Source organism: Morus notabilis, unplaced genomic scaffold (genome assembly GCF_000414095.1).
Source record: "Morus notabilis unplaced genomic scaffold, ASM41409v2 Scaffold306, whole genome shotgun sequence".
NCBI lineage: Eukaryota > Viridiplantae > Streptophyta > Magnoliopsida > Rosales > Moraceae > Morus > Morus notabilis.
In genome coordinates, this window is record NW_010359946.1 from 356,454 (window position 1) to 374,419 (window position 17,966).

At 33.5% G+C, this 17,966-nt stretch overlaps 1 protein-coding gene and 1 pseudogene across 1 annotated transcript; both read left to right on the plus strand.

Annotated features, from left to right (window-relative positions):
- Positions 1-661: 661 nt before the first annotated feature.
- On the plus strand, positions 662-2,981 carry LOC112091117 (mulatexin-like). The gene is made up of 3 exons (XM_024163965.1): positions 662-1,338; positions 1,817-1,970; positions 2,370-2,981. The coding sequence occupies exons 1-3, from the start codon at positions 690-692 to the stop codon at positions 2,758-2,760; spliced, it is 1,194 nt and encodes a 397-aa protein (XP_024019733.1). The 5' UTR covers positions 662-689; the 3' UTR covers positions 2,761-2,981.
- A 2,369-nt stretch (positions 2,982-5,350) lies between these two features.
- Positions 5,351-17,390, plus strand: LOC112091110 (annotated as a pseudogene).
- Positions 17,391-17,966: the final 576 nt, after the last annotated feature.

Sequence of the window (17,966 nt, forward strand, 5' to 3'; positions counted from 1 at the left end):
ACACATCACACCGTACAAGGAACACGTGGTAAACACACACACATGTGAGTTTCCTACTGGTAAGATTCTTTAAAATTAATTCGCTATGACACATCACACCGTACAAGGAGTACGTGGTAAACACACACACATATATATTTTCTCATTACAAGACAAACAATATTTTATTGGTCGGTGAAAAAAACTACTAATTTACTAGCAAGTCACAAAAAAAATATACATATATATTAAAGAAAATTTACTAGTAAGTCACAAATTATGTAAAATACTTAAATTATCTAAATATAACTCCAACAAGAATTTTTCTGGCACCGTCATTCATCACTAGAGATGTATTCAATTTTCAAAGAAAGAATTCTAAATAATATAAAGGCAAAAACTAAAAATACATGACAAAAAATATTATTTTTGTCACATCATTTAAAAATAAATAATTATAATATAATTAATAAAAAAATAAAAAGATACAATAACATCTAAATATTTAGAATGATATAAAAAACAGGCTTCTACATAACAATGAGAGACAATATATTTTTCTCATAAATATTAATTATTAGGTAAATATGCGTAGATGTAATAAGGGTATGATCGTCTTAATACGCGCAACAACCCACAAGATAGTCTATAAATACCATGAAAGAACTTACATTAACCACACTAACAGCCTCATAAAACTTCTCATAAAAATGAAGTTGAGAACTCTTTTAATCGTCTTCTCTTTTGTTTTTTTGCTAGAAATTGTCTCTGCAAATGAGCCACAATGTGGAAGGGATGCAGAAGGTGCCTTATGCCATGGCAACTTGTGTTGTAGCCATTGGGGTTTTTGTGGTACCACTGCCATCTATTGTGACGTTGATCAAGGTTGCCAAAGCCAATGTTGGAGTTCACCACCTCCGCCAAGCCCACCTCCTCCTCCACCAAGCCCGCCTCCACCAAGTCCGCCTCCCCCAAGCAGCCCAGAAAGACCCGATCACCGGTGTGGAAGAGCCCTCGGAAACCCTCCATGTGATCCAGGAAGGTGTTGTAGTATCCATAATTGGTGTGGCAGTACAGCCGCTTATTGTAGAGGGGCAAGCTGCCAATACCAATGTTGGAAGTCTCTCCTTTCTGCTCTAATTCCACATGGCAATAATGCTATTAGCAGGATCATTAGTAAATCCGTTTTCGATGAAATGTTTAAGCACAGGAAAGATTGTCCAAGTCAAGGATTTTACAGTTATGATGCTTTCATCATTGCTACTACATCTTTCCCTCATTTTGGTCCAACTGGTGATATTACAGCCCGTAAGAGGGAGCTTGCTGCTTTCTTTGCTCAAACCTCTCTAGCAACCACAGGTAAATTAATTTGTCCTTAAATAATCTAAATTCAATGGTTGAAGATATGTAATATCCTTATTGGACAACATCCATATTAATTTACAAATGATGGTAAAGGGTGAACTAAACTCGAACCCATATTAATTAGTTAAAATTAATAATATATACAGATAAATTTTCACTTGATAGGTTACTCTTTTAAGATAAAAATTTTAATCTTTAAAAGATTCATTTTTTATTTTGATATTAGTGCCTAACAAGCTCAAATGAGCTGCTCGATTCATTCAATATTATAACATTGGAGACTCTAATCTAATCTAAGACCACTTACAAATAGAAACCCTAACAGTTTGACATGGCAATCTTGAGCCGGTTGATGAACAACAGTTATCATCAATACTTGCAGTATTATTGATATTATTTCGTTAGATTAGTAATATGTTATTTCTTTAAGAATTTGTTATTCACTAACCTAATGTTTGCATGTTTTGTGTAGGTCAACGGTTTGATTCACAAGATCCATATGCATGGGGATATTGTCATATCAATGAGACCACAAATGGAAATGACAATAAGTATTGTACATCTGCTCATTGGCCATGTCCTTCTGGCAAAAAATATAATAGTCGAGGAGCCGTGCAACTCACTCAGTAAGTGTCTCATTTCAAAAATGACATTTAATTATTATAACAATAATTACTATTTACAAGTAGTTCAACACTTCATTTCTACACATATTTATTTAGTTATGTCTTATTTACTGTTGAAAATTCTTCTATGTATTGGACTCTTACATAATATCTCTTTTTATCAAAATTAGAATTTCCAATTATATTATTATCATGATGAGAATTTCAACCTATCACTTAAAATTTGGTGAAACTGTCGATCGACACAACATGAAATAAGTTCTTGGATGGACAAAAACCAATGTCACTATACATGTTTAAATATTTTGGTTACATAGAAAAGGTTTCTAGATAGGTGGTTCTAATCTAGAGCTGGATTATACATTAATTGACATCTTGATGTGTTTACTATCTCTGCAGCAATTACAATTACGGACTTGCCGGTGAAGCTCTTGGATTAGATTTAATAAACAATCCCGACTTGGTGGCTACAGACCCAGTTGTATCATTTAAGACCGCCATATGGTTTTGGATGACTCAACACGACAATAAACCTTCCTGCCATGATATTCTCATCAATGCTAATTCTAAAGTTGGTCAAGTACTCCCAAGCCATGGTCATGTGATTGGTAACATAATAAAAAATTCTGGATATCAAAATGGCCTTATTACCAATACTATTACTGCTAGTATTGCGTACTATAAGAGGTATTGTGATATGTTGGGTGTGAGCTATGGAGATAATTTAGATTCTTGGTATGATCAAACGCATTTCTCGGAAGTTGCTCGCATCCAAATGCATGTCCTCTAAAGTATTCTAGATATATAGCTAAAATGGTGGCCCTAGACAAAATAAACTGGGAGTATTGTAGATATATAGCTAGTTCGCTTCAGTGATGTGAAGCTAGTTATCGCTAGCTATTATATGTAATGAGTCTCCTGCGTACAAAGTGGCTCGATTACTCAGTGATTGAGCTTTTATGTTATATGATGAAATAAATGAGCTGCCCGTATGATAACATAGCTATGCAATTTTCTTCTCCTTTCATATATTTTGTTAATCTTTATTTCACAAAGAATGGTCAATATTGAATGGGGTGGTTGCTAGAAGGAAGGCGTCACTGCTATGCATACAGCAATAAACATCAGTGTAGACACGGTTTCTTCAGTTAAATAATTATTTGATGAGGAGTTAGATTTAAAAACGATTCAGACCTGAGGGAACATGATCATCGTTAGAACTTGCTAGCATCCAATAACTTTAATAATCAAATAATGATGCGAACTTCTATGAATAAAACAATTAAACTAAATAGAAAAGTAGAAAAAATAAAGCAGAAAATAAATAAAATTTTAGAGTGGTTCAATTCTATTAAAGAGCTACGTCCAATATGGTAGTTTGGAACTTCACTATCTTATAATTAAAATAAGAGTACAATTCAAAGCTTTTTATAAATAGTTTTTTGGTGCCTCCTCTTTTAAACATTGTCGCATCTCTTCGGAGCCTCTCCTATTTATAATATAGGGATAAAACTATTTCGGTATCATGTGTTATAGTAAAACATACTCTTTGTACTATCTATTTTTTATAATATTAAAGTGGTACTTTCTAATTTTGAAAAACATCTTCTAGGTACCCTAAGACTATTTTTTAAGACATAAAATGTCCTTTTTACTCTTTTATTTAATTTTAGAAACTAAAAATTTTAAAACTTCACATAAACAAAATAAATTTTGAACGGTATCGTTTTAATATTATCAAAAACAGAGGAAACTGAGTTTCAACAAAAAAAAAAATATACAAGTGCATATTTCACTATAACACAGGTATCAAAATGATTTTATCCTTATAATTTATTTCTTTAGGCCACGAAAATAATTAAGGCCTCCTTCATTCACCGATTCGAGTTTTCAGTTCTAAGTTTTTACAGTTAAAAGCTTTCAAAAAATGTCACATCTAACTTAATCTACTACTGTTAAAAACTCTTAGAAAATGTCACATCTCAACTCAAATTAAAAACTCGAATTCGCGAAGTGAACGAGACCCAACTATCCCACTAATTTCCAATCATGGGCCTTCAACCTATCTTTGTGTAGCTGCCACGTGTCCTCTTAATGGAGTAGTGGGACTAGTGCGTTACACACTATTTGTCCACGTGTTCTTCTTTCACGGAGTCAGCTAGATACCCACCACTTGGCTTGGATTCTAGAATCATGATTAGTAGATGAATTCAGAATTATGATTCTAGATCCTGGTTCAGAATCAGTGTTTGTTTCCAGTGATTCTGAATCATGATTCAGAATCAGTGGTTGGTTTGGATGATTCTGAATTATAATTTAAAATCTGATGTGATGTTTTAAACTAGTTCAAATCATGATTCTAAAACCATTACCCTCTTGATTCAAGGTGATTCAAATCCATGATTCTGAATCATAATTTCAGAATCATGATTTGAATCTAAAATCATGAATTATTGTTCTGATTTCAAAATCATGATTAGAATCATCCTAATTCGAATATTCGTACGAAATGAACCTTAAATCTTGAGAGCACATTCTCCTTGTCAATTGTGGCTCGATGATCAATTCTTCAGATAATCGATTGCTAGAGTCGACTAGAATTCTCGTAGATGGTTGACTCCATAATTCGTGGGTCGGATCTTTATAACTGGCCGGCTTTGAAGGTCGGTTGTTAGTAGGAGTTTTAGTGATAACCCTCTGTCGATTAGCAAACTCTTTGTGAACTCTCTTGGCGATAATCATTCTTGGGTATGTCATTCACTTTGTCAATTGAGGATTCGCCTAACGACGATCCTACTTTGTCAGTGCCAAATCTCTAACCGAAAACAGAATCACCAAGATTGCTATGGATATCCCCACCACAAAGTCTGAATATATATGTACAAAATAGCTAAAATAGCTAAAATTTTATATTAACTGACAATTTTTTAGATAATCTATTACAACCATACTTCTTATTTTAGCTAAACATAATCAACTGACTAGTCTTTTTTTACTAGCTATATTTAGTTAGTGTGACTAGCATAAAGAAGTCTCCATAATAACTAATCATTTAGTTAATGGTTAGAGTAGAAAAAAACCCTAAAGAAGTTAAATTTTTAATCATTTTAACTAAAAACACAAAGTGATTAGCATAGTTTATAGTTTGAGATGCTTTAAGTAATAACGCAAACATAAGTTTACAGGGGCTTTACTCAGTTTTTTTCTTTCCTTTTCTTTCATAAGAAATCAGACCGCCCGAATGTGAATAAAAAAACACAAAAACAATTTACGAAAAATTTCATTTTGATACCTGAATTATGTCAAAATATAAGTTTGGTATCCTGTGTTTTTAAAAATTTCAATGAAATGTTATGATGTTTAAGCACCGGAAATTTTAATCTACTGAATCGATTTTCAATGAAATGTTTAAGCACCGGAAAGATTGCCCTAGCCGGGGCTTCTACAGTTATGATGCTCTCATAATTGCCGCTGCGTCATTTTCCGACTTTTGTAATACTGGTGATGTCGCCACTCGTAAGAGGGAGCTCGCAGCTTTTCTTGCTCAAACTTCTCAAGCTACCACAGGTTTGTTACTATAAATATTATATAGTTTAGGGAATTTTTACAGTGGAAAATCACGTTTTTCACTAGTGTTAATTATTGCTATTTTAGCCGGCGGATCAAATCTTTAACAGTGTGATCTACAAGTGTACGTGTGTTAAAATTTGAAGCATGCAACACATACCAAGTCATATTCATAATTCAGATCGTTAGAAATTTAATCTGCGACGTAAGTAACGGTATCTACCGGTGGTAAAAAATAACAGTTTTTATCAAAAAAATTTCCCGGTTGCAAATTGTTGTCTAAGCTAAATTATCCTGTTATTTTATAGGAAGTTTGCATTCAAATTTTTATCTACATATATACATAATTTAGTTGTATGTTATGCTGTAGGACGAGGGTCTGATTCACTGGATCCATATGCTTGGGGTTACTGTCATATTAATACGACCATTAGTGACGTTGAGAATGATTATTGTACATCTTATTGGGCATGTGCTTCTGCAAAAAACTATAACAGTCGAGAACCCATCCAACTCACTCAGTAAGTACTAATATATGCCTCGAAAACAATTACTTCCGTTATAGAAATTGAATTATGAAACATCTTCAAAATTATCTTATAAGCTAAATTTTTCTTTATGAGAAGTAAAATTATGATTCCTTAGAATCTTAATTGATCCACAGAGCTATGGAACATGGAAGTGTTTTTTGTTGAATAACAATCTTTTGTTAGTTAAAATACGCATGTTGGAGTTTTACTATTATTGTTGCTTTTCATCCATAATAGAAAAAAGAAGATCCTTTTACAGTAGAATAGCGATATTACATGTTTCTGACCCTTAATTTGATTAAAATCACATCAAAATACACAAGTATGAAAAAATGATAATTCTCAGATCTGACGATTGACATATATATAGAGATCTTCCGGTAGTCATTTTCCATGTCCGGTAGAAATCTCCAAAAAAACAAAGTAAAAGAAGAAAAAAAAAAGAAAAGAAAAAGGTTGTCGTAGAATATTTGTTTTAATTTTTTGTTGGATTTCATATATTTCACATATTAATGATCACACTTTCATACACTACAAGAATTTGAATTTTTTGTTACCAAAAATTCGGTAACTAAAAGTCCTGTTTTTGGTAGCAAAATGTTTTTGTTACCAAAAAAGTTTGGTAGCAAAAAGTGGGTAGCAGAAAGTATTAGTTACTAAATTTTTGGTAGCAAATAGTTGTTGCTACCAAAAAAATTTTTGGTAACAAAATGTATTTGGTAGCAAAATGTATGATATTCGGGGACCAAAAATTTCAGTAGCAAAAGGTTTTTGGTAGCAAAAGTGTCAGCTTTCTGCTACTAAAAATTTTGGTAGCAAAATATATTTGGTAGCAAAAAGTGTGACCTTTCTGCTACCAAATATATTTGGTAGCAAAACAAAATCTATTTGGTAGCAAAAAGTATGAAATTTTTGCTACCAAAATTTCGGTAGCAAAAGGTATTTGGTAGCAAAAAGTGCGAGCTTTCTGCTACTAAAATCTTGGTAACCAAATATATTTGGTAGCAAATGGCATGAACTTTCTGCTACCAAAATTTTGGTAGCAAAATATATTTGGTAGCAAAAAGTGTGAGCTTTCTGCTACCAAAATTTTGGTAACAAAATATATTTGGTAGCAAAAACAATCAAGTACCAAATATTTAGTAGCAAATAGATAGATTTATGTACCTGTATTTTTAATATATATATATAAATAAAATAGCAAATATTAATTTAAAAATCTCTAAATATTTCAATACATATTAGAGTCCAAACAAAATACTAAAATAGTCATACTTAAACAAACCCAAACATTTATGTAAATATTGTACTAATAAAATCTTAATATTACAAAAATGAAACACTCTAACAAATTGAGGCCGGTGGTGGCGGTGGCGGAGGATGTTCTATTCTTGAGACGGAAGGTCCAGGATGATCGGATGACGGATTTATTTGTTGAAGTAGCTTTTGAATAAGCTCCTGTTGTTGCTTCATTAGGATTTCCATATCCGACATACGACGTTTATTTTCTTGAACTTCATTTTCAAGTTTTTCATATCCTAAACCTCTAGATTTTCGACCTTGTGGCGCTTTTCTTAGTACAGGACCTATGCCACGCTTGAAACCATATTTTTCATACCTCTTACTTGTCAAAACTTGGGAGTAAATTTCTTCCTCTGCATCAAAATCAAGTTCTGACCCATCTAGTGCTTCACTTAAACGAGCATCGCGGATCTTGATCATTTGTTCCTGCATTAGGCAAAGTGTTATAAACTTTCAAATTAGAGTCAAAAAAATATATAAAATCAAACAAAATGATAAAGTGTTTAGTAATTCTTACATAATCTTCCTTTGCTCTCTCAGTTGTCCATCCCCGTGATTCGCTCCAATGAGTGTTCTTGAATACCTCAAAATACCTTCCCGAAGCATTTGAGTCAGAACTTGAATGTGTGTTCTACATAGAAATCATTATTTGTTAGTTAGTTAAAAAGAAAAAAGAAATTATGGTTTCAAGTGGTAGTATACTTAAGTGAGTGCAAGTTAATTACATGGACTTCCTCCAAATGTTGAACTATAGATCTTGAGCCACCCAAATAACCTGCTGGCTTTTTGGAATGATTTTCCGCAGCAACCTGTGCTTTTTTCTATATAAATGAAAAAAGAAACATTTAAATGCATTAAAATATAATAGAAATTTCGACATCATCTCCCCTATAATTTCAATTAACCCAGAAAATCTAAAACCACATATATTGGTTCAATTTGCATATCCAAAACCACATTCTCATACAAACATCTCACAATACAGTTAAGTTGTTCATTTTACCTGCCATTGATCATCGCCAAAGCAATTGGTGCACATCCACTCCCAATCATCTGGTTTAATGTATTGATTCGGTAAATGTTGCAATGGATCTTTTCCTTCCTCAATAATGGCTTGATATTTTTGGTGGCACCGATATCGATAACCTTTAAAGCGCTCATAGAAATATTGATGTACAATATCTTTCAATTGTGAATGCGCCTCAAAATCTAAATCAAATAGATCCTGAAGAAAAAAAAGTTGCTAAATTTATTCTTATATAAGTGCAATCGTTATAAAGAATAAGTTACAATAGAAATTTTTACCTTCAATCGTCTTATACATTCATTCTGTTCATTTTCAGGAATCTTACGCCAACCACTATACTTTAATGGAGCATGATGGCGAACTATAGAACCAATTTTGCTCGCAAATCGGCCCGCATGCTCCCCGTAAACTCGGAGCTCAGATTCTCTAAATTGTACTTGAAGCTTTCCTTTCTTGGACACTAACTTGTTAATTCCTTGACATGTAGTTGGTCCTCAAACATTTGTTGACCATGCTATTTACAAAGGTGGTTAAATGTAGAATAGTGTAAAAAAAAAAACTCAATTAAAAATAATTATTATGATCTTACGTGTATTGAAACGTAGAATCTCCGGAGGTTGATCCTCATGCAATTGTTGATGATCATGAGATGACTCATTATCTGCTCGTGAAGATGTGGATGAGCCTAATGTGCCTAAAGATGCCACTGAAGGAGTCCGGGGAGATGCGTCAACATCCGGCAGAGATGGAGCGGATTTGGATTTTGAACCAGAACTAAATGATAGCTTTCTCTTACGAGTAGACATAAGTGATATCCTGAAATAATAAAAATAAAAATAGAAGTTAGTGATTGGAGGTATGGTATATTCAAATCTTGTCACAGTTTTACAACTACTTCAAACAATCACAAATGCACATTTTGAAGTTAAACTGAAATAAGTTGACCTAATCAATCACTATAATCAGTTGCAGAATCAGTTTTCTCGATGTCACCATCAATTTCATCATCGGCTTCTCCATTGAATTCCGTTTCAATTTCCTCTTCTGTTTCGTCATCAATTTCGTCATTGGGATCGATGCAAATATCAATGGTGAAACCATCAATTTCGAGTGGCCCAATATCCGTACGATTTAAGGGAGCTTCATTAACATTTGTGGTGTCAAATGAAATGTCAAGCTCATTTGATAACTCTTCTTGATAAGGCTCGTTATCTTCTTCATCCTCTTGACAAGCCTCAACTGTTGTTTTTGAGACATTCTCCCATATATGACGGTGATTGACTTTTTGAACTACTTTCCAAGAGTCACCTCTCTTTTCATCATTAATGTAATAGACTTGTTTCACTTGATCTACCAAGACGTACGGTTCATCCTCAAAGCATAATGAATCAGTTTTAATGGTGGTGAAATTATACTCTTTCTTCATCCTTCCATTGGCAGTATCAAACCATGAACACTTAAATAAGATCACCTTATTCCAATACAAAAATGACACCTCCCAAATCTCCTCAATCACACCGAAGAAATCACTTATTACCCCATCACAATCTCCCTCAACGTAAACACCAGAATTCTGTGTGGTATGCTTGTCATCTCGCATTTTAGTATGATATCGCACTCCATTCACCATACAACCAGGGTATGAGTGAACAAAAATGTTAGGTTCGTTTGCCAGAGCATACAAGTCATTAGAGATAGTTGTATCATCTTCTGCATATTTGTCTCTAATCTGCATCAATGTTGATGTAAGATATTAAGAAGAACGCCATTCACTATAAATTCATATTTCAAATGAAAGCAAGCATTGTCTTACCTTATTTCCAAACCACTTTGCAAAGGTTGATATTTGGGTACGCTGAATATCAATAAGATCAACGCCTTCGGATCGCAATAATGAAACATGTTCACTGTCAATGATTATGTGTTAAATTTCGTTATTCTAAAAAGGAATTGAGAAGGTACACATAAGGATCAATATCTTACTCCAAATATGGCTGCAACTTTTCAGTATTATTTAGAATATACCAACGTACTTTTTCACGTTCATCTTGTGTCAACATAATAGCCTTTGGCTTCCCAAACAGTCTCGCACGTTGATGAAAAACTGAAATTGATGAGGATGGTCGGGCTTCGATATTGTCTGCATTACGTTCGGGCCGATTAAACTGTGTTTCAATGTCACGCATGTACATTGAACAATACGTCAATGCCTCACTAATAGTATAACCTTCTGCAATCGAGCCTTCTGGACGAGCTTTATTTCTAACATATTTCTTCAATTTCCCTAGTGTCCTATGATATAACTCCCGAGAAAGTACACATGTTCATCATTAGGAAAATCTCTAAACATATACATAAATCCACTAAATAGAGTGATACCTTTCAAAAGGGTACATCCACCTAGTGTGCACTGGTCCAGCTAATTTTGCTTCCTCTGGTAAATGGTAGGCTAGATGGATCATAACATCAAAGAATGCAGGAGGAAAAATCCTCTCAAGTTTACATAATGTGTAAACTATACCTTCTTGTAGTGCATCTAAGTCCTTTACTGACAATGTCCTTGCACAAAGCTGCTGGAAAAATGAACACATCTCAACAATCGGACCCAACACATTGTCTTTCAAGTAAGGCCGCAATCCTATCGGCAACAGTCGTTGCAACAACACGTGACAATCATGACTTTTCAAACCCGTGATCTTACCATTGTTAATGTTGACATTTCGCGACAAATTTGCTGCATATCCATTGGGAAATTTGACTGATTTTAAAAATTGACAAAAAGCTTTCCGCTCCGTAGTAGACAATGTAAAACATGCCGGAGGCTTTTTCCCCTTACCATCCAAGTGCAACTCCTTTCTTATATTCAACTCTTGTAAGCCCAAGCGAGCTTTTTTGGTGTCCTTTGACTTGCCATCTATTCCTAACACGGTTCCTACCAAGTTATCGCATATATTTTTTTCTATATGCATTACATCAAGATTATGACGCAACTTAAGTTTTGACCAATACTCGAGCTCCCAAAAGATACTTTTCCGTTTCCAGTTACTGTCGTTTGAGTACCCAGCTTCTGACATTTTTTTCATGTCAGCTTCACGAACTGCTACATCCTTTCCCGGCATAGGAACCCACAGCTTGCTTAGCTCTAACAATAGTTCCTCACCCGTTTTTGATTCGGGAGGCATTCTTGTTTCAACAGAACCATCAAAATTCAAGTCGGAACGCCAAGCATGATCCGGACTTAAATAACGGCGATGCCCCATATAACAAATCTTACTTTGTAATCGGAATGAAGCAGTTTCATCCATACACACCGGACAAGCCTCATATCCTTTGGTGGAGTAGCCGGATAAAGTACCGTATGCAGGAAAATCATTAATTGTCCATAATATTGCAGCACGCAAAGTAAATTGTTTTTTTTTCAACTACATCGTACGTTCTAATGCCGTTCTCCCATAACTCTTTAAGTTCATCAATTAGAGGTCTCAAATAAATGTCTATGTCTTTCCCCGGTGCCTTCCGTCCCGGAATTAATGTCGACATCATGATATGTGCCTGCTTCATACATCTCCAAGAGGGCATGTTGTAAGCCACCACTAAAACTGGCCACATACTATATGGATTTGCCATATCACCAAACGGCGTGAAACCATCGGAAGCAAGACCTAATCTGACATTACGTGGTTCAGCTGCAAAATCCGGATATTGTTTGTCAAATTCCTTCCACACTTCCGCATCAGCAGGGTGTCGAAGGACTCCTTCCGTCTCAACACGTTGTTCCTTGTGCCACCTCATATATTCAGCGGTGTGTCGAGACATAAATAAACGCTGCAATCTTGGAATGAGAGGAAAGTAGTGCATTTTTCTATGGGGAACTTTTTTCTCCTTTGCATTACAATTTTTATTCCTCTTATGACCACATACTGGACAGTCTTTCAAATCTTTGTACTCTTTGTAATACAACACACACTCCTTCGGGCACACATGGATGGTCTTGTATCCCAACCCAAGCTTCCGCATCATCCGCTTCGCCTCATAATAAGACTTGGGAATCTCGAGGCTTCTGGAAATGCCTCCCGAAGTAACTTCAACAACATATCAAAATACTTGTTACTCCATTGATTCAATACTTTTATATGAAGTAACTTCACCAAAAAAGTCAATGCGGAAAACTTTGTGCATCCTTTATATAACTTCCTCTCCGCTTCAGCGAACAAATCTTCTAAATTCGGTGTCTCTTCTTCACAACCCCCAATATCATTTATTTCTGCACCATCATCCATTGAAGATGGATTGATGTGCGGAAATGCATCATTTAATGCATCCACCATCTCATCTATGTCGTCATCATTGTCACTTTTTTCTCCTTCTGCATCATAGTCTTCATCTTGTACATTGGGAGTAGTATCGGTTTCCTCCTCGCCATGATTAATCCAGTTTATATAATTTAAGCTAAAACCTCTAACAAAAATATGACGCTCAACAATATCTACATGATGGAAAAAACAATTCAAACAATTTTTGCAAGGACAACGACATTTTCCATCCGCATCTAGGTGATTACGTGCTTGTTCAATAAATCTTCTAACTCCATCCATATATGTCTCCGAAATTCGGTTCGTCACATAAATCCAACTCTTATCCATATCTGACATGATAGTAGATCTACGAATTAAAGGTTGGTGCCTAATGTCAGCTGGCTAAACAAATGCAAATAAATTTTAAATGCAAATAAATGTATGCTGGCGAACTGCCACTTCAGGCGTCAATATAGTATAATACAGTCAATATTCAATTTTTTTCAACTTTGCCAAATGTCCTGTTAATCCGAATGATCGTCAATATAGTATTATTCAAACTTTTGGACGCTCATCTCCTTTCAAATTTTCGAAAGCCATAACTTATACAAATATGTTAAACAAATGTTTGACCAAATTTCCCCCTCTTTCTAAAACAAACTAATTGGTGTGAACCTGCAGGTTGTAGTTAGATAGACAACATTTTAAGGTCGTTTTTTGGTAAACAATATTTGAGTTCATTAGGAAGTGGTTGCCATGCATGTGTTCTTAAAGCAAGTTGTTCTAACTATACCTATTAGAAAAGCCAGGAAGCAACTTAATCCGAATGACCGGAAATCAATGTCAAAGCCATGAAGCCAGGAAGCAATGTCAAAATAAGAATACAACTTCAAAGAAAAAAAGAAAAGCATATATCCAATACAGATTCTTGTCCTAAAGGCTCAAAACAGACTCAAAACAAAAAAGCATATATCCAATACACTATCATGATTCAAAAATTTATAAATTCCCTGATTCTTACCAAACAAAAAGAACAATAGCCAAAATATAACAACGCAACAACCCACAATCTCATTTCAACATAAAATACAATCAAACAAAATTGATAAGCCAATGCAACTTTAGAAATAAAGAAATGAAGTATCTACCAATCTAAACCAAAACGTACTTCCCAAGTCCAAGGCCTAAGCAAACCAAAAAAACAAAACCCACATTCATATTTCAGCTAAAACGAAAATCAAATACTCACCAAAGCCATTAATTACCGACCTGAAAAAGCCAATACAACTTTTTGAATTAAACAAAACAAAAGAAAAGAACACAAAGCCCACATTCACATTTCAATCAGAACAACCATCAAATATTCAGCCATATCCCTAAATGCACCAGAATAATCGAATTCAACCTTAGAGACAAAAAACAAAAAAGCCCAAATTAGCAACAAATGAAATGAATAGAAACCTGATCTGAGCTTGCTTAAGATGAATAGATTCAACTGATTCAAACAGATTCTTGTCCTAAAATGCTATAAAAATAAAAACTTTTCCACGATGAGAAAGGGAAAGAAAGGGAGATAAAACTAACCGGAAATGAGGAGGCGTTGATAGTGAGAGGAGAGATCTTGCGTTTGTCAGCAACGACGACAATCGGCGGCGGCGACAGCGACAATCGACGGTGGCGACAGTGAAAATCGAAGGCGACGGAAGCGGGAATCAGAGCCTACGACGCCGAGAATCAGCGACTAGAGAGAGAATGAGCGAGAGAGATGAAGAAAGGCAGAGGAATTTCTGGCATTGAGCGAAGATGGCGAAGTGTTTCCGAAGAAGGGGAAAAATGGCTTCTTCGGGCGGCAGAGCTTCTGAGGTAGAAGGGGAATGGCTTTTTTTTTTTTATTTTAATGAAACTGATGTGTGTGTGTGTGTGTGTGTGTGCGCGCGCTTAATTTTTAAGGTTAAATTGATTTTCCCACCAATATTTCATTCTTTATTTTGTTACCAAAAAAATGTTTTGGTTCTTTTGGTAGCAAAAAATTTCTTTTTGCCACCAAAAAAAGAATTTGGTAGCAGAATCATGTTTTCTGCTACCAAAATTTGGTACCAGAAACTTATATTTTTTGTTACCAAACATTATTTTGGTAGCTGAAAGCATACTTTTTGCTACCAAATATGAATTTGGTACCAGAAAGACATATATTAAAGATTAAAAAAATAACGTTTTAATGTCAAAAATTATTTAAGAATCATTGTTCTAATAACATTATAACAAAAAAAAAGTTTTGAAATTGAGATACATTATTCAAAGTTAAAAATCAATCAAATAAGGAAATTATATACTATTCTATGTGGAACATATACTTAGTTAACAATATCACATATATATACATATGAACATGTCTCTTGCTACACCTACACAAAATAATTAAATTATCAAATAATTGTTATACAAAATACACTAGGATGGATTGTTAAAACTTAATATAGGACATATTCATAGAAAATTGAAAAAAAAAAAAAACAAATACAAGCACAAAATATAAATATTAATGTTTTATATGATTTGCTACCAAACACAACTTTTGGTAGCAAAACATGCCTTTTTGTCACCAAAATAAGAATTTGGTAGCAGAATCATGTTTTTTGCTACCAAAATTTGGTACCAGAAACTTATATTTTTTGTTACCAAACATTATTTTGGTAGCTGAAAGCATACTTTTTGCTACCAAATATGAATTTAGTACCAGAAAGACATATATTAAAGATTAAAAAAATAACATTTTAATGTAAAAAATTATTTAAGAATCATTGTTCTAATAACTTTATAACAAAACAAAACAAAAGTTTTGAAATTGAGATACATTATTCAAAGTTAAAAATCAATCAAATAAGGAAATTATCTACTATTCTATGTGGAACATATACTTAGTTAACAATATCACATATATATACATATGAACATGTCTCTTGCTACACCTACACAAAATAATTAAATTATCAAATAATTGTTATACAAAATACACTAGGATGGATTGTTAAAACTTAATATAGGACATATTCATAGAAAATTGAAAAAAAAAAAAACAAATACAAGCACAAAATATAAATATTAATGTTTTATATGATTTGCTACCAAACACAACTTTTGGTAGCAAAACATCCCTTTTTGTCACCAAAATAAGAATTTGGTAGCAGAATCATGTTTTTTGCTACCAAAATTTGGTACCAGAAACTTATATTTTTTGTTACCAAACATTATTTTGGTAGCTGAAAGCATACTTTTTGCTACCAAATATGAATTTGGTACCAGAAAGACATATATTAAAGATTAAAAAAATAACGTTTTAATGTCAAAAATTATTTAAGAATCATTGTTCTAATAACATTATAACAAAAAAAAAAGTTTTGAAATTGAGATACATTATTTAAAGTTAAAAATCAATCAAATAAGGAAATTATATACTATTCTATGTGGAACATATACTTAGTTAATAATATTACATATATATACATATGAACATGTCTCTTGCTACACCTACACAAAATAATTAAATTATCAAATAATTGTTATAAAAAATACAGTAGGATGGATTGTTAAAACTTAATATAGGACATATTCATAGAAAATTGAAAAAAAAAAAATACAAGCAGAAAATATAAATATTAATGTTTTATATGATTTGCTACCAAACACAACTTTTGGTAGCAAAAAACGCCTTTTTGTCACCAAAATAAGAATTTGGTAGTAGAATCATGTTTTCTGCTACCAAAATTTGGTAGCAAAAAATTATGTTTTTTGGTAGCAAAAACTTGATTTTTTTCTACTAAAATTTGGTAGCAACAAATTATGTTTTTGGTAGCAAAAACTTAATTTTTTCCTACCAAATTTTGGTGACAGAAAACATGATTCTGCTACCAAAATTTTGGTAGCAAATGTTATATGTTTTGCTACCAAAAATAATTTGGTAGCAAATACCTCGGGCGGGAAAAAAATTTGCTTCCCGCCATCTTTTTGTTACCAAAACATTTTGGTAGCAAAAAAGTCATATTTTGCTACCAAATTTTTGGTAGCAGAATCTTATGTTTTTGTTACCAAATATTATTTTGGTAGCAAAAAGCTCTTGGCGGGAACCAAAATTCTTTTCCCGCCATGTTATTTGTTACCAAATTATATTTGGTAGCGGATTGTGTTGTTTTTGCTACCAAATTTAGTAACTAAAGCCTTGATACTTTCAGTTACCAAAGTTTGGTAGCGAAAAGTGTGTTTTCTGCTACCAAAAATGTTTTGGTAGCAAAAGAATTGGTCTCTTAAAGTCACTATTCTTGTAGTGATATCAGCAACCACAACTACGGATTTGTTGGAGAAGCTCTTGGGATAGATTTGATAAACACTCCAGATTTAGTGGCAACAGACGTTGTTGTATCATTCAAGACAACGATATGGTTTTGGATGATTCAGCATAACAACAAGCCTTCTTGCCACGATATTATTGTCAATGCCAATTCACTCTGAAACTAGTCAAGTCCTTGGTCACATAATCCATGGAAATTCTGGACAAAAGAGTAGTGATTTAATCACTAATAGCATTGGGAACTACAAGAGGTATTGTGACATGTTGGAGGTCAGCTATGGAGATAACATGAAATATTGGTACGATGAAACTTATTTCTTGGATGTTTCTAACATACAAATGCCTGTCGACTGAGTATGATATGGAGGAAAAGGAAATGGTGGCTTTATGATGAGAAAGCTAATTATCTGGGCCTCTTGTTTATGTGTATATCAAAGTACTGCATGTAATGTTACAGTGGACTCAACTTTCGTTAGTTGACCTTGTGATCAGGAAATAAATAGGCCACCCATGTTTCCCAGCAATATTTATTCTATCCTCCGTCAATTTTTTTTTTTTTTTTTTATGTTTAGTTTTTCTTTTTTTTTTATATATAATTTTATTTTGTTAAATGAAATAGTGTGCTGATCAACTAGCATAATGAAGAACGTCAAATACATCTAACTAGGTTAGCACCTATATGAATTAATTCTCTCATTCAAAGAGCGTCACCACGACAAAATAAGCTTTTTGACGGCATTGAAAAAACAACGTAGAAGGGATTCAACTAAAATATGTCATTGAATGAGGGTAGCCGTAAAACGTCTAAAACTATCAATAGGGACTCTTTCTAGAAGCGATGATTCATGTCATTGATTTCTTTTTTTTTTTTTTCAACTTAAAATTTTCAATTTTTTAGGCTTTTATAGGAGTTGTCTATAGTCCCCAATT

Bases quoted from the DNA above. Each gene is read 5' to 3' on its own strand.
- LOC112091117 (XM_024163965.1), top strand. From the start codon at position 690: ATGAAGTTGAGAACTCTTTTAATCGTCTTCTCTTTTGTTTTTTTGCTA. The intron at 1,339-1,816 runs GTAAATTAATTT...TGTTTTGTGTAG, and splicing joins AACCTCTCTAGCAACCACAG to GTCAACGGTTTGATTCACAA. The intron at 1,971-2,369 runs GTAAGTGTCTCA...CTATCTCTGCAG, and splicing joins GGAGCCGTGCAACTCACTCA to CAATTACAATTACGGACTTG.